The 23,344-nt window shown below is 35.4% G+C and overlaps 1 protein-coding gene across 6 annotated transcripts in view; it reads right to left on the bottom strand.

Moving 5' to 3' along the window:
* RNF180 (ring finger protein 180) overlaps positions 1-23,344 on the bottom strand; it is a 184,256-nt gene that overhangs the window by 19,335 nt on the left and 141,577 nt on the right. Inside the window, exon 8 of one of the 6 annotated variants that reach the window (XM_073235790.1) lies at positions 6,910-7,965. The exons of the other annotated variants lie outside the window; for them this stretch is intronic. Within the exon in view, the coding sequence (XP_073091891.1) occupies positions 7,826-7,965 (140 nt within the window). The 3' untranslated portion in view covers positions 6,910-7,825. Of the gene's footprint in view, positions 1-6,909; positions 7,966-23,344 lie in introns of those variants that run through there. 6 annotated transcript variants of the gene reach the window in all.

Here is a 23,344-nt window from a genome sequence, read left to right on the forward strand (position 1 = left end):
GAAGGAGTCCTATACATCAGATGAATGAGGAAATACCCACATCTAAAAGGGTAGCAAAGGCTGAGACACACTTTTGCCATAAATGCCAATCACAACACAGGGCCATAAAATCATGAGAGAACATGCAAATCCAAGCTTCTCCCTGAGGAACAAAGAGTTTAGACCCTACATTTAGTATTCCTCCCACCAAAAGAAGTTGCAAAACACATAGCTCAGAAATCCAACAGGGTTTGTGTCTAGAAGACCTACATGACTATAGCAAATAAAGGAAACTTTCTTAACAGGCATGTGGGCACTACCATGGCTATCCATCCAATGGCTCAGCACAGACAGACCAGGCACTAGAGGCTGGTTGTGTTCCTCTGCAGAGGACAGGGAAGCTGATAGACACCTCTCCCACCTTCTCTGTGTAACCTGCCCTGAGTCTCCATTACTTCCTTGGAAGGAGCTTGTACATACTACTTTACCTTAGATTTGGGCTGTCCCCAGTGTACGGGTTCCCAGATCGCTTGGCTCTGATACCAAAGGAGCTTCCATTCACAAGTATCACAGGATTGTAGCAAACAAAGCAGCAGCTCTTAATTGGCTATCCCACCAGGCAGATGGAGCAGGCAAAATTGCCCATATTTGAAAGAGCGGTTTACCTGCATACTTTAAAAGGTGCCACAGAAAAATGGACCCCAAATTACCAATGGGCTTGCCTTCACCAATCCCAGAGGACTCTGAAATAAAGTATAGTTCCTAATGGACACAGAAGCACCTCTTCTTCCCCTGTGGCTGTAAACCTGGGCCCAGCACACAGGTGGTAGAGAAAAAAAAATGCCCACTTCCCAGTTTCTCCCTGGAAGTGGCTTATATACTTTCCCAGCTGTTGCTGAAAGTCCAGCTTCTAATCAGTGTGCATTTATGTGCTCACTGTGATCCTCTGCCTGGGACACTGATGGGTTTTGGCATGTCCTCAACTACTGGGAGCCACTAAGAATAAAGAAGGAGGCCTTTGAATCACAAAGGTTTGAGGGAGAACTAGGTACTTTAACTGGGATGATTGACAAGGTTCATTTCATACATGAGACCACTCAGTCGAGACTAAGAGAGGTTGCTATTTCATCTAATGCACAGAAACCAATACAGTCAAGGAAATGAAGAAACAAAGGAATATGTTCCAAGCAAAAGAACAAGATAAATGTACAGAAATAAATCATGAAATGGAGATAAGTGATTTATTTGATAATGGACATAAAGATGATCACAGAGGTTAGGAAAGCAATGCATGAACAAAGTGAGAATTTCAACAAAGAGAAAGTATCTTTTAAAAGTACCAAACATTAATAGTAGAGCTGAAATCAGTAATTGAACTGGAAAATTCAAGAGGAGTTCAAGCAGACTAGGAAAGTAGAAGAAAGGATCATTAAGCTAGAAGATATGGGGGTGGAAATCATCCAATTAGAGGAGCAAAAAGAAAAAAGAATGAAAAAAAGTGAAGATAAGGAACTTATGGGATACCACCAAATAAACTGATTTATACATTGTAAGAGTCACAAAAGGAGAAAAGAGAGAGGGGCACAAAGCTTATTCAAGGAAATAATCACTGAAAACTTCCCTAACCTGGGTTAAAAAACACACATTCAGATCCAGGAATCCCAGAAAATTCCAAATAAGGGAAATCCTAAGAAACCCACACTGAAACACATTATAATTAAGTTGCCAAAGATTAAAGACAAGCAAACTTAAAAATTAACCTTAAAAATTATGTCCATTTATTATATACAAATGATCCCCCAAAAGACTATAAGCAGATTTTTCAGCAGAATCTGATATATCACATTACTACTTCCTGGCTTGTAAAGTGCTGAAAGAAAAAAACCCTGCAAGAATACTCTACATAGCAAAGGTGTTTTATAGAACTGAAGGGGGAGAAAGACTTTCCCAGACAAAGCTTATAGTTTATAGCCATTAGACCAACCTTACAGAAATGTTAAAGGGTGTTCTAGCTAAAATGAAAGGGCACTAATTACTAACAGGATAACATATGAAAGTAGAAAACTTAATTGTAACTCTAGTATGAAGGTTAAAAGACAAAAGTATTAAAGTAACTTTAAGTACAGTAACTTGTAAATGGATACACAATGTAAAAAGATACAAATTGTGACATCAAAAAAATATTTGGGGGGCTTTTGTATGCATTGGAATTTAAGTTACTATCAGCTTAAACACACTGTTGTAAACAAAAGATATTCTTTGCAAGCCTCATGGTAACCACAAAACCAAAGCAGATGATAGATACACAAAAGAAAAGGACAAAGCAATCAAAGCATACCACTGCAGAAAATTATCAAATTAAAAAGGAAGATAGAAGAGAGGAAAAAGGAATAAAATAGTAACAACACAAACAGAAAACAGAATGGCAATAATATAATAAGTCTGTCCTTAGCAACATTTACTTTAAGTATAAATGGACTAAATTCTTCAATGACAGAGAATGTCTGAATGAATTAAAAAACATGATCCAACTATATGCTACCTACAAGAGGCTCATTTCTGCTTTAAGGACACACACAGGATGAAAATGAAGGGATGGAAAAAGATGTTACATACAAATAAAAAAGAGCAAGCAGGGGTAGATATATTTACATCAGACTTCAAGCCAAAGACTGTAACAAGAGACAAAGTCACTATACAATGATAAAGCGGTTAGTTCATCAAGAGGATATAACATTATATAACATTATTAAGTATTTATATACCCAATATAGGAACACTTAGGTATATACAGCACATATTAGAAGAACTTTAGTGAGAAATAGACAGCAATGCAATAATAACAGGGAACTTTAACACCCAACTTTGAATAATGGATAGATGATACAGACAGAAAATCAGTAAGGAAACACTGGATTACACTACACATTAGACCAGATAGACTTAAGACACACATTATTCTCAAATGCTCATGGAACATTCTCTAGGATAATTCATATGTTAGGTCACAAAAGCATTCTTAATAAACTTAAGACTGAAATCATATAAAGCATCTTTTCATATCATAATGGTATGAATTTAGAAATCAATTACAGGAAGAAAACAGGACAATTCACAAATATGTGGAGATTAAACAACATGCTCTTGAAAAACCAAAGGGTCAAAGAACTCAAAAGAGAAATCAGGTATTTTGAGACAAATGAAAATGGAAACACAACATATCAGAATTTATGGGATGCAACAAAAGGAATTCTAAGAGGGAAGTTTATAGTAAAAAATGCCTACATTAAAAAAAAAGAAAGGCTTCAAATTAATTATACATCTCAAGAAACTAAAAAAGAACAAACTAGGCCTAAAGTTAGTAGGAGGAAGGCAGTAACAAAGATTAGAGCAGAAATTAAGTGAGACTAAAAAGACAATAGGAAAGATCAGTGAAACTAAGAGCTAAAAAAAGATAAACAAAATAGATAAACCTTTAGCTAGATTTACCAAGAAAAAAAGACAGGGGACTCACAATATAAAAATAGAAATGAACAATAAACATTACAACCAATTGCACACAAACACAAATGATTATAAAAGACTATTATGAACAATTATATTGTTCAAATTGAACAAAATGGGCACCTTAGATAAAATGCATAAATTTCTAGGGACATACAGCCTAGCAAATCTGAATCAATGCAGAAATAGAAAATCTGAATAGCCGAAATAGTAGTAAGAAGATCTCCCATCAAGAAAAAATCTAGAATATATGGCTTCACTGGTGAATTCTAACAAATATTTAAAAGAAAATTAATACGAATCCTTTTCAAACTCTTCCAAAAAGTTGGAGAACACTTCCAAATTCATTGTATAAGGCCAGCATTACTGTGCTTCCATAAACAAGGACACCACAAGATAAAAAATTTCTAAGCCAGTATCCCTGATGAACACAGATGCAAAAATTATCATCAAAATATTAGGAACCAAATTCAAAAACACATTAGAAGGATCACACACCATGACCAAATAAGATTTATTCCAGGTATGAAAGGATGTTTCAACATCTGTAAGTCAATCAGTGTGATGCACATTAACAAAATCAAAGATAAGTACATGATCATCTCAAAAGAGGCAGAAAAAACATTTTACAAAATTCAAGATCCCTTTGTGATAAAAAGTCTCAGCAGACTGGGTGTAAAGCATCATATTCTGTGAACAAAGCAGCAAGCTTTTCCTTTGAGAATTGTAACAAAACAATCATGTCCAATCTCATCACTTTGAACATAGTTTGGAAGTCCTAGCCAGAGCAATTAGGCAAGAAATGAAATAAAAGGCACCCAAATGAGAAAGAGAGAAGTAAAAATGTATTTGCAGATGACATGATATTAGATATAGTAAATCCTGAAGACTCAACCAAAGAACTGCTAGATCTAATCAACAATTTCAGTAAAGATGTAGGATAGAAAATCAATATATAAAAAGCAGTTGTATACACTGATGATGAACTATCGGAAAGAAATTAAGAAAACAATCCCATTTACAACTGCACCAAGAAGAATATAATAGGTATAAATTTAAGCAAAGAGATGAAAGATCTGTACACTGAAACTATAAGGCACTGATGAAAGAAACTGAAGAAGATACAAATAAATGGAATGATACTTGGTGTTCATGGACTGGAAAAATTAATATTGTTAAAATGTCTATCCTACCCAAAATGATCTACAGATTCAATATAATCTTTACCAAAATTCCTAAAGCATTTTTCATGGAAATAGAAAAAGCAATCCTAAAGTTAATATGGAACCAAAAAAGACCCCAAACAGACAAAACAGTATTGAGAAAGAACAGACTGGAAGGTGTCATACTTCCTGATTTCAAAATATACTGCAAAACCATAGTAATCACATCGGTGTGGTACTGATGTAAGAGTAGACACATACATCAATGGGACCATAAAGCCCAGAAATACACCACATATATATGGTCAATTAATTTTCAACAAAGGATTCAAGAATAAACAATGGCAAAAGGATAGTCTCTTTGGTAAATTATAGTAGGAAAGCTGACTGTCACATGCAAAAGAATGAATCTGGACCCATATCTTATACTATATACAAAAAAATCAATTCAAAATGAATGAAAGACTTGAACATAAGACCAAAAACTATAAAACTCTAGAAGAAAATATAGCGGTGCAGTAAGCTCCTTGACACATATATTGGCAATGAGTTTTTGGATTTGACACCAAAAGCAAAGGCAGCAAAAGGAAAAAGAAACAAGTGGGATAATATTAAACTAAAAAATTGCTGCTCTTCAGAGGAAACTATCAATAAAATGAAAAGGCAACCAATGAACTGGGAGAAGATATTTGCAAACCACATATCTGATAAGGAGTTAATATCCAAAATTGTATCCAATTACAAGGAACTGATATAACTCAATAGTAGAATTAAAAGGTGCTCAACATCACTAGTTATCAGAGAACTGCAATTCACCTCACACCTGTTAGTATGGCTATTATTGAAAATATAAAAGATAAGCAGTTCTGGGGAGGATGTGGAGAAAAGGGAACCTGTGCACATTGCCGGTGGGACTGTAAGCTGATATAGCCACTGTGGAAAACAGAATGGAGGTTCCTCAAAAAATTAACAATAGAACTACCATATGATCAGCAGTGATATTTCTAAAGAAAATGAAACTATCTTAAAGAGATATATGTATTCCCATGTTTGCTATAGCATTGTTCACAATAACCAAGGTGTAGGAATGACCTAAGTGCCATTGACAGATAAATGGATAAAGAAAAGGTTATTCAGCCTCAAAAAAAAAAAAAAAAAAAAAAGAAAGAAAATCCTTCCATTTGTGACATGGATGAACCTGGAGAGCATTATACTATGTGAAATAAGCCAGAGGAAGAAATACTGCATGCTATCAGTTATTCTTGGGACCTAAAAAGAACAAAACAAAACAAAGGAACAGAGTAGAAAAGTGGCTGTCAGGGGCTAAGCAGTGGAGGACATTGGGAGAGGTTGTTAAAGGCTACAACCTTTCTGTTATAAGATGAATGAAGTCTAAAGAACTAATGTAAAACATGGTGATGACAGTTGATGACAATGTATTATATAACTGAAATTTGCTTAGAGAGTAGAACTTAAATGTTCTTACCAAAAAAAAGAAAAAAAATAGACGTGTGGTTGTGTTAATGTACTGGTGGGAGAGGAAATCCTTTCACAATGTATATATTTATCAAATTATCACATTGTGCAGTTTTTGTTCAGTGATTCTGTCAATAGAACTGAAAAAAGAAAGAACAAAAATTAACCTTCATTAATGTTTGAATCTATATGTAACTTCCATGGCTGATATTGGAAGATATTTAGAAATAAATGGGGGCATTTTTTGTTTATTACAATAAATGGGTGTCTGCTTCTGGTCAGGTATGCTAAATGTTCAGCAGTGCTGGGGTAGACTCATACAATGAGGAACTACCCTGGCCTAAAGACCAATAAGAGTCCTTTTGAGAAACACTGTAGGGGCCACTACTTGACAATCTTAATTTCTTGAAACAATAAAGAATTAAGAAAATGAACCATGGGTGGTTAAATTCATTGACTAAAGCTTGTTATTATTTAAGCCTACCTCAAAACATGGCTCAGATAGGGCATTATTTAAGTAGCAATATCTGTATTGAACAAAAATTTTTTTTCTTATCACTTATAAGGCTACAAATAGCAATTATTGGAATGATTTGGTGAATGCTTATATATATGAGTTACATCACCTGGTAGTCAATTTTATAAATAGGTATGGTCACTTAAGTGAATGAAAATACTTTAAAAATTTTGATTTATATAAAAATGTTATGCTACTTGTTACATATTTTGAAAATTGTCCTGATAGAAAAAGTTCAAAAAAGTCAGATTCCATTAATGTAATCACAACTCAGTTTAAGAAAAAGTATTTTATTTGCTTGGAAAATTATTTTCCTCTTGAGAGTTAAATAATGCACTATTGCTTCAGAGTCATCTTATCTTTTCAAAGCTCTGCTAGTATTCCTGACAAATCAGCATCCACTTCACCAGAAGTCATATCAAATCAACTTGAAAAGCCTCATATTTGGCCACCAGTTGTTTGTGTAAGCTCTTTTAAAAGTAATGTAGTAACTTGCTTCATTTTTGTTCTATGTGAACTCTTTAAGGCATATCACATCAGCAGTGTAGAATAAAATAACTTGATTTTCATTTTCTCAGACCAAAAAAGTAACAAAAGAAAAAGCAGTACTGTGCCACATATTACTGTTTTCTTTCTTTGCTATTTAAGGAAAGAGGATATTTAAATGTAGTATGGAAGAAAAAATTAATGGGATATAAACTCAGTGTTTTAAGATAGGATATATCTTCAGACTGTACTACAAAATCTATTGTGTAGAAACAACCTTGTATATCCAGTCTACCCATACAATATTTCATCCCATCAGAAATGTGGTAGAGCATGTATTTTAGTGATAATGTAACATGGTAGCACCTCTACTGTATTACTCAAATAATACAGTTGTTCACAAAAACAGTAGTACCAAAATTTCTCAACCAAACCTTGAATTATTATAATACAACCTTAGAAAAGTTAAAACATGTAGAGAGTAGGACTTAGTTAATAAAAACCATTTTTTTTTATGTCAGCACAGTGATGAAGTTTTTCTGTTTTAAGCTTTAAGCTGCTTTGGTTAATAACACAGTTGATACTGGTGAAGGTAAAGATTTGAAGTTTTAAACTGTACAGGTGTTTGCAAGTTTTCAATACCAAATTATAAATCTAGAAACTTAAAAACATTTCATATTATCGTATTAATTTTAATGAGCTAATACTCTAACAGTTGTTGAGATTTGTGAGTATACACCTCATTTAACATTCGTTTTAGTAAGTCCTCCTTAATGTGCACTGTAAAAACGGAAGATGCAGCCATGCTGTGGTGTGGTAAATGATGGCCAGTAGCTCCACCTGTTGGCAAAAAAGGTACGGAACTTTCAGCACATCAGATTATGAGCCTGCCCCTCATGTCCCGCAAGGATAGAGACTGGGACTGTCTCTCCTCTCTTCCCTAGAAATTCCTCACCTTTTTGGGGCTGACTTCTTTTCCTTTTTTGAGACTACCTTAATAATCATTTCAACTCACTTCCCTCTTTTAAAAGATTTTTTTTTACAGATGAACAAACAAGCAAATAGATACAGTGCCTTGAACACAATATGGAAGTACTAAGCGCTTTGTGGTTTCCCAAATCCCATGGCATTTTCCCTAGAGACGGGTTGTTCTGAGCATATTGGCTAAACTCTAATTTGTACAATTACTTGCAGATATCTTAAATTTGCACTGTAGTTTTAATTGAATTTGGATTTGCTATCCAAAACAGACAATGGCCATGCACTGTTAACATATCACTATATTAGGTCAGAGTCACTTCACTTCAGTGTAAGACAAATCTCCTTTATTCATAGAATTGTATTCTGTCTAACTCATTGATTCTTCATCATAATTCAGATATGTTACTGCCTGGAAGCCAGAGGGTAAAAGGGCTTTTCAAGGTCACTTTCCATTCTGACTCCACATTCTGTTCTGCTATATAGTCATAAGTTCTAGCAGCCATTAGTGAAATCTATCTTATCCTTGGTACTGTGGTGGCATGCTGGAATCTCCTGAGGAGCTGTAACTACTACTGATATTTGGGACCCATCTCCAGAGATTCCAATTTAATTGGTCTGGGATAGGACCAGGGCATTGGGATTCATTCAGATAATTGTGTGAAATAACAGAAACTAATATTCAGAACTGTTTTGCTTCAAAAAGCAAAACATAACAAAACCCTGCTGTTCTCTTTGCTCATGCAAAAAATATATATATATTTTTTTCACCTGTCCAAGTTCATTGAGGACCTTGGAATTTTCCAAATGAGATGAAAAGCTGTTTTATAATAATGGTTTTACTTTGTAGTTGCTCTATTTTAGGAAGCCTAATTCCTGAAATTCTAGATTGAGATTATAAATGCTGAGTTGGAAATTCTTTCTCACTTTATTAATATCATCAAGCTAAATGCTCACTTGATTGAAATGAATGTGAGTAGTTCACATTTTACTTTCCCTAAGGAATAAATGATGAAAATGTAATTTCTCTAAAAGCTAGTTATTTTATGTCATTTTGAAAAATATTAACTATGCAAATATACTCATGCTCTGCAAAAAAATCCAAAAAACAAATCCCTTCCATACTTAGATTTTTTTGAGTCTAAAATAAATTTATAAGATTTATGTAAATTAAAAATAATAGCTTATGAAAAATAGAAGGCTTCTGTTACTAATATGAAAGATAAATACCCAGTCTTTATGAGGAATAGTAAATTGTGTATAATTTGTTCCTTTTTGAATCTGTTATGACAGGTGTTATGAGTGTTCTTGGTTGGAAGTGACCCAGACTTCAAAGAGAAAGTGTAGTTTTCAAATACTTTATATCTGCACATTGAGGAAAATTTTACTAAGAAATTGCTGACTGTATATTGCATTTCTTCAATCCATCTACAATTGATAAATTTTTAATTCATTTTATTTAATGAGTACTTCCCTGTTACTTTTATTTTTCTCTTGTTTAAATGCTGGGGTTACAATAGTGCTTTCTGATAAAATTATGCAGGGAGGTATATGTAGCAAGTGGCATGAAACACTCTTATGGATAAGTTACCTTTCCCAATGGAAAGCCTGTCCTCATGGTCAAGTATCCAGAACTCTAAATAAGGCCTATTTATCAGAAAAAGAACCAAGATGCTGAGTGACCATATATGGTCACTTATGCTGTACACTGCGAATTCCAGAGAGAACCCTTCTACAACACAGCTATATAAAAGGTGCTTCTTGGAGTTGTGCAGTGTGGCACCCCCAACTTCAGAGTGCTCACTGCTTTCCTAACTTGGAAGAGTCTAGGAAGTAAACCCAGGTGGATAATCCTCTATGATGAGGCAGGCTAGCTGCCCCTTAGGGGGTTTTATGTTGAGGATGAGTAGTCTATACTTTCAAACATATCATCTAGATTCTGGCAAATTGATCACTAGCCAAATGAGAAACATTGCTTCATTAATACGATCACCAGGTAATTTCAAAGCTCCAAGGTTTGTGGTAAACTGGCTTGAAGAATAAGGGGCTTTTTTCTCTCCTCTAGTCTTCATCTTGGGATGCATATACATACTAAGAGATAAAACTAGTAAGCATGCAGAAAGGACTTTCAGTCCACTTCCTCAATCAGTCCAGCTACACGGATGAAGTAGAACTCAGAGAAGTATGCCAGAGAATGGCAACAGAGGATAGGCTAAAAAGTCTCAGCTTGGATTCTGAGAGAGAAGTGTGAGGGCACCTGCTGTGCTTGAGTACAGAAAGTGAAAGTGGGAGTAAAATGGCATATCCCTCCTACACGACTTTCAACAGAGACGCAAGTCACTAATAACGTATGTCCCAGTGATTGTCAAGTCCCCCAGTGTCCTTGTTATTCCTTTTTATAGCTTATATTTTCAACTGACATGGTCCATTCCTTTGTCTGGTTTGCCCATCTTTTTCTCTGTTTTCATTAGCATTTTTTCCCTAATAGTTATTTTAAAGTCCTAGTCAGCTAACTCCAACATCTGGATCATATGGAGATCTGCTATTTTTTGCTTCTCTCTTGGTTATTGGTAATATCTCTCTAACCTTCATATGTCTCAATTTTTTATTGTATGAATGATCCATGGAGATTGAACTAGATATTATTTCCCTCCAAAGAGGGCTGGCCCTTTGTTTTGTCAGGCAGATAGGGTGAGAGGCTTATCACCTCAATCCAATAATTAATAAGTTGTGTGGAGACTGAAGTTATGTTGCAGCTTGTTAGACTCAGTCAACCTCTGGTTTGAAAGGCTTAAGGGCATGACCTGTGCTGTATCTGTGGCAGGCTTATCTCCTAAATCCTATGTAGTTCACATGGGACTGCAGATTTGTCCTGTTTCTCAGGTCTTGACCTCTCCTTGAGCAGGTCCTCTGGGATTTTTGAGGAAGAGTTTAGTGTGTCTCTATCTCTAACCTGAAAGTTCACAGGTTTAAAACATGGAAGATGTTCGAAGGAGGACTGTTCCTATGTATATGTTGTAGGCCCCTCTCTATAACATGACTTGATTTTTTAACTCTTTGAGATTGCGGGCGATCTAATTTTTTTTGTTTGTTTGTTTCATTTTATTTAGCCTCTTGTATTGCCACAGGTGTCAGCAGATCTTTTGCCACTGTATCTCAAATATCTAACAGGTCTACAGTAAAGTGGAGATCTGCTATACTTTTTCACATTTTCTTATCATTTGGGATAAAAGTGTAACACAAAACAAAAAATAACGTGCAGCCATTGCACACATCCAGAAAAATCCTTCAGTAGCTTTATACCCCCTGTCTGCCTTTTTACCCCCTGTGAGTGTTCACATCACCCATGAGGGTTCACTACAGTTAGACGATAGAATAAAGTGACCACGGGGTCTCTCAGAGATGGAGTGAGTTTTCCATTACCCGTCTTAAAGCCTACCCCCTCAACCTTCATTTTTTATTCCAAGATTGACCACAATTTCCCAGGATGATTCACAGTGAATATACATATTGCCCATTGCCTCAAGAAAGCAGTCCTATGGTGGTCAAACAGTAGAACATTTGAACATTTTTGAAGTCTTTTAAAAAAAATATAACATGACTTATTAGACATTGACAGTCCAGTTTGAGTTTGGCTGTGCTGAATTCCTTCACTTCCTTTCAATCCTTTCTTAACCAAAGGTTAAAGAAAATCCAGTGATCAGTAGCAGAGTCATCTTATTACATGTTTCAACATTTTAACTTTCTGTTTCTTCCACAAGATAGTTAGGGAAAGTATTAGGGAAAGCACAGTAAGGCCAAAATCAGGTGCAGCCATTCTCTGCCACCACGAAAGTTTGTTTTCAGTGCTAATTTCAGAGGTCCTGTGGCTAGACGGTAGTTTTTAAATGTATGTGCATATGTTGAATTTGTTATAAATGCAAGTGTTTATAAATTAGTTCAGCATTTCCTACCACATTTAACTTCATATAGAATTAGTAAAGCAATTTCTGTATATATGTGAAGTAATGAAAGGGGTAGAATTTGTGTGTATGTAAGAGAGAGAGAATAAATTGGTAGTTTTTAAAATAAGTTACGGAGTGCTGATATTTGGACAAAATGTATAATTTGTATTATAATTAATTTGGATCATAAACTTAATATAGAAGCAAAAGCTGTTTTAATTTTTAGTCCATTGTTCAATTTTGAACTATTCAGCCTTAGACAGAGACCATGGATTAGTGACCCAATACTGGAACATAACATTGGTCATACGACAAGGAATGGAAATATTCTAAGTTCCTGTCATTGCATGTGATAAGCAGTTTTGAAGGCCATCACTGGATATGAATATTGAGGCTGTTCTTATATTACATTATGTATCTTCTTTAACTCTTTAGAATTAATGATTTTACATTTAGTGGGATTGCATGTAACTACTTGTTTTTAAAGTAGTTTATGATTTATAGGGCTTGTTACTACATGAGATACCGAAAAAAATTTTAAATTCATAAGTACATTCTACAGCGAAAACAGCCTGATTTTGCCACTGGAAAATATATAGAAGAAAAATGACACCTTAGAATTCATGGACTCTTTCAAAATGTTATCTTGTGAAAATTGTTTCAGTTTCAGAGGAAATGTAAAGGCTAATGTACTTTCTGCTAAAAGGCAGCACCAAGTCTACAGCATATTTGAAAAATCTCTCTGACTTAAATCGGACTTTCAAAGAAGGCAGACTTCTGGATTCTATTCAAACTCCTGCTGTTTGAGCATGTACTGCTTTGTTTTCTATTACAGATAAGCATTCCTTTTCATGTGGATATTCCTTAATTTATATTGAGCATGTATAAACTTGCAGAATCAATCTAACACTTTCAGATAAACTAATGGCCAAGTGAAACAATTTCCCAAGCTGTTAGAAGAAATTGATGGATGTGTCACAAGCATATCTCAGACACCTCCATTTCAGCTTCATGTGTTTTTGTTATAGCCAGGAAATTTAGGACATGGAATTTTAAATTATGTCTTTTGTTTAATTTCTTTGATTTGAGTATATTTAGAAAAAAAAATCAACAATGTGGAACTTTGTTTTTTGGCAAAAAGATCTTAGTAAAACCTCTTACCTCATTAGCTTAAAATATATATTTATATAAAATTGGTTTCTTAGTGAACCAGGTAACATGGCATGGCTTACAATCATGTAAGTTGGATACTGATTAAGGATGCACTGTAAATCATACATACTTCATGGAAAGAACTAAGCTTGACAAAGTCATCAGTGCAACTAGTATCAGATAAGAGATGTAAAATGCTAGCTCACATTTACCTAGAATATTTCTATTCCTTTTCATATTACCCATTTAAACATAAAATATGTTATCCCTATGAAGAAAAATCTAAAATATATCTGCCTACGCACTGATAGCTCCAAGACACTACCTGATAGGGTGAAAGGGAAGGATTTATTCTAGCAAGTGTGAGCTAGCTTTATGACTGAATGTATTTAAGAAGAGTTTACATGAGTTTCATTGGTTAGGAAATGTAAGACTATGTTAAAATGTTCCGTTTTGTTTTTGTGGAAAGAACACTGATTTTGTGTATCCAAAGATGTCTATGGGAATGTCTATTCCTTCCTGTAAGATATCCCTCTCCACCTTACTTTTTTCTGACAATCTCAGAAAATGAAGGTGAAAAGAAACTTTTCTCAGTGAAACAACATGGCATGGATGGCGTGGTTTGTTGAGTAGTGTGGTGTGACTGTGGGAATCACAGATCCCTATTTTCAAATACGATCCTAATTTTTTACAGTTTTATTATTTGTAATCAAGATGATTCAATTAATATCTAATTAAATGTGGCTTATCTATGAAAATTAGAAATGAATAACAAAAATACTACATGTAATGTATAAGATTACTGAGAGAAATTTATGGTCTTAAATAATATATTTAATTAAATTCAATTATAATAAAATATAATTATCACTTTTTCTATTAAAAAATCAAACAGAAGTCCCAGCTCAGAAAGTATAGCAAGAAAAAAGCATACATCTTAGAGTAAAAGGTATAAAACTATATTTACAGATAAGACAGATATGAAATCTTCATTAAAAGTCTCCCCAAGCTCCATAAATACTGAAGACAACTTAGATTACATTCATATACAACAATTAGAAAATTATTTTTAAAAACCCCAGCATCATTGTGTAACTATTCAGAAAAGTGGGCTTTAATCTGAAGAAAGATAGACATGAACTCTCTGTAACACAACATACGAGGTGGATTCTAAATAAAGACCTAAATGAGGAGGTAAAACTATGAAGTATAAAAAAAAAATCGAAGAGGAAACCTTTGTGACCTGGGAATAGGGAAGCACTTCTTAAACTTCAAAACACAATAAGGCAAAAATAAGGTGGGTTTAATTACATCAGAATTAATATTTTTCAATGAAGGACACAATGAACAATGTATGGATGATAAAATGGGTAAGAAATTTGTAATATCTAAAGTTGACAAGAGGTTAATACCTAGAATATGTAAGAAATTCTGGAAAATTTATTAGGACAGAAAAACCCCTTAGAAAAATGAGGAAAGCAGTTACAGAAAAAGCATCCAAAAGACTAACAAGCAATTTGAGGGGATCTCAAACTATTAGACATCAGATAAATGCAAATTAAAACAATAATGAGGTTTCCTAATTCCTATTCTCTGCCACCATTTGCCATTTTTTATAGTTCTAATTTTTCCCAGTCCTCATGCTTGTTCATAGGCATCTATATTAGTCACTGGGAGAACTGTTGGCACCATTTAGTCAAGTATATTCATTTTCTATGATCCTGTCATTCTCATGAGTTTATACACCAAATAAATATTCACATGGTCCACACTAGGATATCCATTAGTTACACAGAATGGGGAGGAGTTAAAGGTATTCTGTATTCCAATCAGTGAATAGATAGATGAAATGTGGTTGATGCACACCTTAGTACAGCCTTAATTTAATGAACCCACAGATTAGTGGTGCACATAGCTACCTGGTTGGATTTAAAAGCCTGGTGCTGGGTGAAAAAGGTAAGAGAGTGTAGTATATAACACCATTTCCATAAATTAAAAATATATGCATAGAGAACAATAATATACATTATATAACAACACAAACAAAGAGATACACATCAAATTAACCCAACATAATGGAAAACAGGATATGGGAGTAAAAGGAAATAAATGGATGTGTAGACCAGTGATGATGGTATGTCAGAAACTAAGAAGCAGGACTGGTTCAACTCTCTGTACTCAAAGTTCAGGAAAGGAGAAAAGGGGACAACAACATAGCAAGTACAATCTAATCAAAAGATGTGTAAGACTTAAGAAAATTACATAATTATATAAGATATAAAGAAAATTACAAAATTTTAAAGATTTAGAAGATTTCAATAAAAGAAGAGAAAAAATAATTAGTGGATAGGAGAAGTTATTACTGTAAGGTATCAATCCTTCCCAAAGTTGACTTGCACATTGAATAGGACCTCCCTCCCTCAAATACAACATAATTTATCATAGAACTTAAAAAGATGATTCTGAAATTCAAAAGCCAAAAAATATAAAAGGCAAGACACTCTTACAGTAAAACAAGTTTGAAAAGGGACAGTAACACTTATAATAAAGCTTTAAAAACTAACACAGTATGGTATTGACAAAGGGTTAGACAAGTAGACCAATGGAACCAAATAAAGACCTCAGAAATAGACCCACAAACAAAAATTTTAAATATGATGGATTAGAACTGTGGATCAGTGGGGAAATGAATTATTTTCAGTAAATGGTTGGCTGTAAAAAATTAAATAGGAGTACAATACCCAAAGTAATTGTATCACTCTCTACAACACAACACAAAAAAACAAAAATACTCAAATGACCCAAAAACCCAGCAAACAACACAAATCAATTCCAAAGACCTTTAAACTACTTGAAAAATACACAGGAAAATATCTTTGTGACACTGGGGATAAAGAAGGATTTGTTAAGGCAGGTAATACTGAAAAGATGATGGAGAAAATGAAGAACTATGATTCATTAAAAGATATCTTAAAGTGAAAAGACAAACCACAACTGGGAGAACATAGATGCCATTTATATAATAGAAGGGGTCACCAGAAAATATTTGAAAACTCTAAAAAGTCAACAAAAAGAGTTTCTCAAGATGGTGGCGTGAGTATGGCAGCAGAAATCTCCTCCCCAAACCATACATATTTTGGAAAATACAGCAAATACAACTATTCCTAAAAGAGAGACCAGAAGATACAGTACAACAGCCAGGCTACATCTACATCTGCAAGAACTCAGCATCTCATGAAAAGGGTAAGATACAAAGCGATGATCCAGCGGGACCCAAGCACTTCTCCCACCAGCAGGAGGAAAACAGTCAGACTGGGGAGGGAGTAGAAGCACAGGACTGCTAATTAACCAACCCTAGTAATCTGCACTGGGAGCACAGACACACATTGCATGGTGTACTGGATATCAGAGAAACGGAAAAGTAAAATCTGAGACTGAGACTGTGAACAGGTCCCCACAGCTGGATGCCCTGGGACAAAAGAAATGCGGTGCTTTAAAAGTCTTAAAGGGACAAAGGTTTAACAGGTGGACAAAATTATCCTGGCACACTCAGCCCAAAGAGATGGGAATTTTAAGGAACTTCAGGTGCCCTAACCCCCTGGGTGGCAACGCAGCTCTGAAGCCCCTCAAAGTGATAAACAGCCTGCTGTTCATTCCCCCCCACCGGCACTGCAAGCAAACTGGCTGACCCACCATTGCTGCGGACCAGCTGGGGAGCAGCTCTGCCCACAGCAACCACACAGAGTCTTCTCCCAGCATGCAGCTAACTGGGCTAGACCCAGAGACTGCCCCATGCACACAGCTGCCCAGTACAGGCAGGGGAAGCCTGTGCAAAATACGGAAGGCACAAAGGGGTGCTGTTCTCACAGAAGACACATTGCCCCAGCAGTGCTCTAGGCTATCCTAAGGACCACCTGCCCAAGGAAGTTTAGGGGATTAATCCAGAAACTACTCGCTGTGTGCGGTTAACCAGCACAGGCAGTGGAGAAGGGTAAGGTGACCAGCAAGCAGGAAGGGACTTTGTTCTCCCAGCTGACACACATGCCACTTACCAGTGATCATCTCTATCCCCCTGAAAAGGCAGAAGAACATGGTCCAGTCCAAAACCATTCAAATGCCAGAGATAGGGTCTAGGAAGACCGATATAACCAATCTTCCCCAAAAAGAGTTCAAAATAAAAGTCATAACCATGCTGATGGAGCTGCAGAAAAATATGCAAGAGCTAAGGGATGAATTCCAGAGGGAGAGAACAGAAATGAAACCAACAATGGAAGGATATAAGAGGAGACTGGATGAGGTGCAAGAGACTATTAATGGAATAGAAATAAGAGAACAGGAATACAGAGAAGCTAAGGCAGAGAGAGATAAAAGGATCTCTAGGACTGAAAGAATATTAAGAGAACTGTGTGACTAATCCAAATGGAAGAATATTTGTATTATAGGGGTACCAGAAGAAGAAGAGAGAAAAAAGGATAGAAAGTGTCTTTGAAGAAATAATTGATGAAAACTTCCTGAAGCTGGGGAAGAAAATAGTCTCTCAGACCATGGAGGCCCACAGATCTCTCAACACAAGGTACCCAAGGAGGACAACACTAAGATGTATAATAATTAAAATGGCAAAGAACAAAGATAAGGGTATTAAAAGCAGCCAGAGAGAGAAAAAAGATCACTTACAAAGGAAAACCCATCATGCTATCATCAGACTTCTCAACACAAACCTTACAGGCCAGAAGAGAATGGCATGATATCTTAATGCAATGAAACAGAATGGCCTTGAACCAAGAATACTGTATCCATCAAGATTATCCTTTAAATTTGAAGGAGGGATCAAACAGTTCCCAGATAAGTAAAAGCTGAGGGAATTTAACTCCCACAAATCACCTATACAGTGTATTTTAAAGGGACTGCTCTAGATGCAAGTACTCCTAAGGCTAAATAGATGTCACTAGAGAAAATAAAATCACAGCAAAGAAAGCAGACCAACCAAATACTAACTAAAAGCAAAAAATAAAATCAGTTATCCACAAAAGCAGTCAAGGGAAATACAAAAGAGTACAGAGTAAAAAACCTAACATATAAAGAATGGAGTAGGAAGAATAAGGGAGAGAAATAAAGAATCATCAGACTGTGTTTATAATAGGGTAATAAGTGAGTTAAAGTTAGATGGTTAGATAGTAAAGAAGCTACCCTTGAACCATTGGTAAGGACGAATCCAAAGCCCGCAATGTCAATGAGCACATATCTATCGATAATCACCCTAAATGAAAATGGACTGAATGCACCAATCAAAAGACACAGAGTCATAGAATGGATAAAAAGGCAAGACCCATCTCTATGCTGCTTACAAGAGACTCACCTCAAACTCGAAGACATACAGACTAAAAGTAAAGGGATGGAAAAATGTATTTCATGCAAACAATAGGAAGAAAAAAGCAGGTGTTGCAGTACTTGTATTGGACAAAATGGACTTGAAAACGAAGAAAGTAACAAGAGATAAAGAAGGGTGTTACATAATGATAAAGGGCTCAGTCCAACAAGAGGATATAACCATTATAAATATCTATGCACCCAGCACAGGAGCACTGACATATGTGAAAGAAGTACTAACAGAATTAAAGGAGGAAATAGAATGCAATGCATTCAGTTTAGGAGACTTCAACACACCACTCACTCCAAAGGACAGATCAACCAGACAGAAAATAAGGAAGGACACAGAGGAACTGAATAACACACTAGAACAGATGGACTGAACAGACATCTACAGAACTCTACACCCAAAATCAGTAGGCTACACATTCTTCTCAAGTACACATGGAACATTTCCCAGAATAGACAACATACTAGGACACAAAAAGAGCCTTAGTAAATTAAAAAAGATTGAAATTCCACCAACCAACTTCTAAGACCATAAAGGCATAAAACTAGAAATAAATTGTAAGAAGAAAAAAATGCTCACAAACACATGGAGGCTTAACAACATGCTCCTAAATAATTAATGGATCAATGACCAAAGTAAAACAGAGATCAAGCAATATATGGAGACAAATAAAACCAACAGCAAACGCCCAACTTCTGTGGGATGCAGTGAAGGCAGCTCTAAGAGGAAAGTATATAGCAATCCAGGCATATTTAAAGAAGAAAGAACAATCGCAAATGAGTAATCTAAAGTCACAATTATTGAAACTGGAAAAATAAGAACAAATTGAGGCCCAAAGTCAGCAGAAGGAGGGACATAATAAGATCAGAGAAGAAATAAATGAAATTGAGAAGAATAAAACAATAGAAAATATCAATGAAACCAAGAGCTGGTTCTTTGAGAAAATAAACAAAATAGATAAACCCCTAGCCAGACTTATTAAGAAAAAAAGAGAATCTATACACATGAACAGAATCAGAAACGAGAAAGGAAAAGTCACTATGGATACCACAGAAATACAAAGAATTACTAGAGAATACTATGAGAATCTATATGCTAACAAACTGGATAACCTAGAAGAAATGGACAACTTTCTAGACAAATACAACCTTCCAAGAATGACTGAAGAAGAAACAGAAAATCTAAACAGTCCAATTACCAGCAACAAAACTGAATCAGTAATCAAAAAGTACCAAAGAACAAAATTCCCGGGCTGAATGGATTCACTGCTGAATTTTATCAGACATTTAGAGAAGACATAATACCCATTCTCCTTAAAGTTTTACAAAAACTAGAAGAGGAGGAATACTTCCAAACTCATTTTATGAAGCCAGCATGACTCTAACACCAAAACTAGGCAAAGACCCCACAAAAAAAGAAAATTACAGACCAATATCCCTAACGAACATACATGCAAAAATACTCAACAAAATATTAGGAAACTGAATTAAATAATACATCAAGAAGATCATACACCATGATCAAGTGGGATTTATCTCAGGGATGCAAGGATGGTACAACATTCGAAAATCCATCAACATCATCCACCACATCAACAAAAAGAAAGACAGAAACCACATGATCATTTCTATAGACACTGAAAAAGCATTTGACAAAATTCAACATCACTTCATGATAAAAACTCTCAACAAAATGGGTATATAGGTCAAGTACCTCAACATAATAAAGGCCATATATGACAAACCCACAGACAACATCATACTTAACAGAGAGAAGCTGAAAGCTTTCCACCTAAGATCGGGAATAAGATAGGGATGCCCACTCTCCCCACTTTTATTGAACATAGTACTGGAGGTCCTAGCCACAGCAATCAGACAAAACAAAGAAATAAAAGGCATCCACATTGGTAAGGAAGAAGTCAAACTGTCAGTATTTGCAGATGACATGATATTGTACATAAAAGACCCTAAAGAATCCACTCCAAAACTACTAGAACTAATATCTGAATTCAGCAAAGTTGCAGGATACAAATTAATACACAGAAATATGTTGCATTCCTATACTAATGATGAATTAACAGAAAGAGAAATCAGGAAAACAATTCCATTCACAATTGTATCAAGAAGAATAAAATACCTAGGAATAAACCTAACCAAGGAAGTGAAAGACCTATACACTGAAAACTACAAGACACTCTTTAGAGAAATTAAAGAGGACACAAATAAATGGAAATTCATCCCATGCTCTTGGGTAGGAAGAATTAATATTGTCAAAATGGTCATCCTGCCTAAAGTAATCTACAGATTCAATGTAATCCCTATCAAAATACCAACAGAATCCTTCAACAAACTGGAACAAATAGTTCTAAAATCCATATGGAACCACAAAAGACCACAAATGGCCAAAGCAATCCTGAGAAGGAAGAATAAAGCAGGGGGGATCTTGCTTCCCAACTTCAAGCACTACTACAAAGCCACAGTAAGCAAGACAATTTGGTACTGGCACAAGAACAGACCCACAGACCAGTGGAACAGAATAGAGAGTCCAGACATTAACCCAAACATATAACGTCAATTAATATATGATAAAAGAGCCATGGATATACAATGGGGAAATGACAGCCTCTTCAACAGCTGGTGTTGGCAAAACTGGACAGCTACATGTAAGAGAATGACACTGGATTATTGTCTAACCCCATACACAAAAGTAAACTCAAAATGGATCAAAGACCTGAATCTAAGTCATGAAACCATCAAACTCTTAGGAAAAAACATAGGCAAAAATCTCTTGGACATAAACATGAGCAACTTCCTCTTGAACATAACTCCCCGGGCAAGGGAAACAAAAGCAAAAATGAACAAGTGGGACTATGTCAAGCTGAAAAGCTTCTCTACAGCAAAGGACACCATCAATAGAACAAAAAGGCATCCAGTATGAGAGAATATATTCATAAATTACATATATGATAAAGGGATCACATCCAAAATATATAAAGAGATCATGAACCTCAAAAACAAAAAGCAAATAATCCAATCAACAAATGGGCAGAGGATCTGAACAGACACTTCTCCAAAGAAGAAATTCAGGTGGCCAACAGGCACATGAAAAGATGCTCCACATTGCTAATCATCAGAGAAATGCAAATTAAAACCACAATGAGGTATCACCTTATGCTGTAAGGATCACCACCATCCAAGACAAACAACAACAAATGTTGGCGAGGATGTGGAGAAAAGGGAACCCTCCTGAACTCTGGTGGGAATGTAAATTAGTTCAACTATTGTGGAAAGCAGTATGGAGGTTCCTCAAAAAACTAAAAATAGAAGTACCATTTGACCCAGGAATTTCAGTCCTAGGAATTTACCCTAAGAAGGCAGGAGCCCAGTTTGAATAAGACATGTGCACTCCTATGTTTATCACAGCACTATTTACAATAGCCAAGATACAGAAGCAACCTAACTGTCCATCAGTAGATGAATGGATAATGAAGAGGTGGTACATACACACAATGGAATATTATTCAGCCATAAGAAGAAAACATTTTGTAACAACATGGATGGAGCTAGAGGGTATTATGCTCAGTGAAATAAGCCAGGCGGAGAAAGACAAGTATCAAATGATTTCACTCATCTGTGGAGTATAAGAACAAAGGAAAAACTGAAGGAGCAAAACAGCAGCAGACTCACAGATCCAAGAATGGACTAACAGTTACCAAAGGGAAAGGGTCTTGGGAGGATGCATGGGAAGGGAGGGATTAAGAGGAAAAAGGGGCATTATGTTTAGCACAGATAATGTAGGGGGTGGAGGGGCAAGGAGAAGGCAGTATAACACAGAGAAGAGACGTAGTAATTCTACAGCATCTTACTATGCTGATGGACAGTGACTGTAATGGGGAATGTGGTGGGGACTTTATAATGGGAGGAGTCTAGTAATCATAATGTTGCTCATGTAATTGTACATTAATGATCCTAAAGAAAAAAAAATCAACAAGAAAAGTATAATCAATAAAAAATGGATTCAATTCATAAAGGAATTTCACAGATGAAGAAACTCAGTGGAAATACATATATAAAGATATGTCTAATCCCTATTAGTAATTAGAGAAATTGCAAATAAAACCCCAATGAAATAACATTTTATATCTATCAGACTGGCACATCTAAAGGGCTGAAAATCCCAAATGTGATAGAGAAAGATGGTGATAAATCAGTATAGTCTCTAAGGAAAATGGTTTGGTTTAGGTAATCAAGTAAAAAGTGAGTTTTTCTTATGATCTAGCAGTTTTCTATTGGCACTTACTCCACAGGAACTCTTATGATCCAATGAAATGAGTGTTTATAGCTGCATGGTTATAATAACAAAAACCTGCATAACTCAATTGTTCATCAACAGAGAATGGATAAATTGTACCACATTCACATAGTGAACCAGTGGATTATAGTATAGCAGTAAAAATGAATTAATGTTGCTACATTTACTAAAATGGATGAATTGAAGAAACAATGCTGAGTGACAAAACAAATGTAGAATAGTATACTGTAAGTTCAAAACAAACATTGACTAAATATACACATGTATATTTGTATAAAGAAATAATAAATACAAAATCAGGGAAACTGGAAGCAAATGAAGATACACAGAAGGTGCTTCAGTAATACTGGTAATTGAGTCTCATTTGTGATTAAAGTTCTATTTGTAGTTTTTTGGGCCTGACCATAGTGGTTACAGGGCTTTACTTGGCAGGCCTTTGTAGGAGAAGCTGCCTCCC

The sequence above is a fragment of the Manis javanica genome, chromosome 1, assembly GCF_040802235.1.
Source record: "Manis javanica isolate MJ-LG chromosome 1, MJ_LKY, whole genome shotgun sequence".
Classification (NCBI taxonomy): Eukaryota; Metazoa; Chordata; class Mammalia; order Pholidota; family Manidae; genus Manis; species Manis javanica.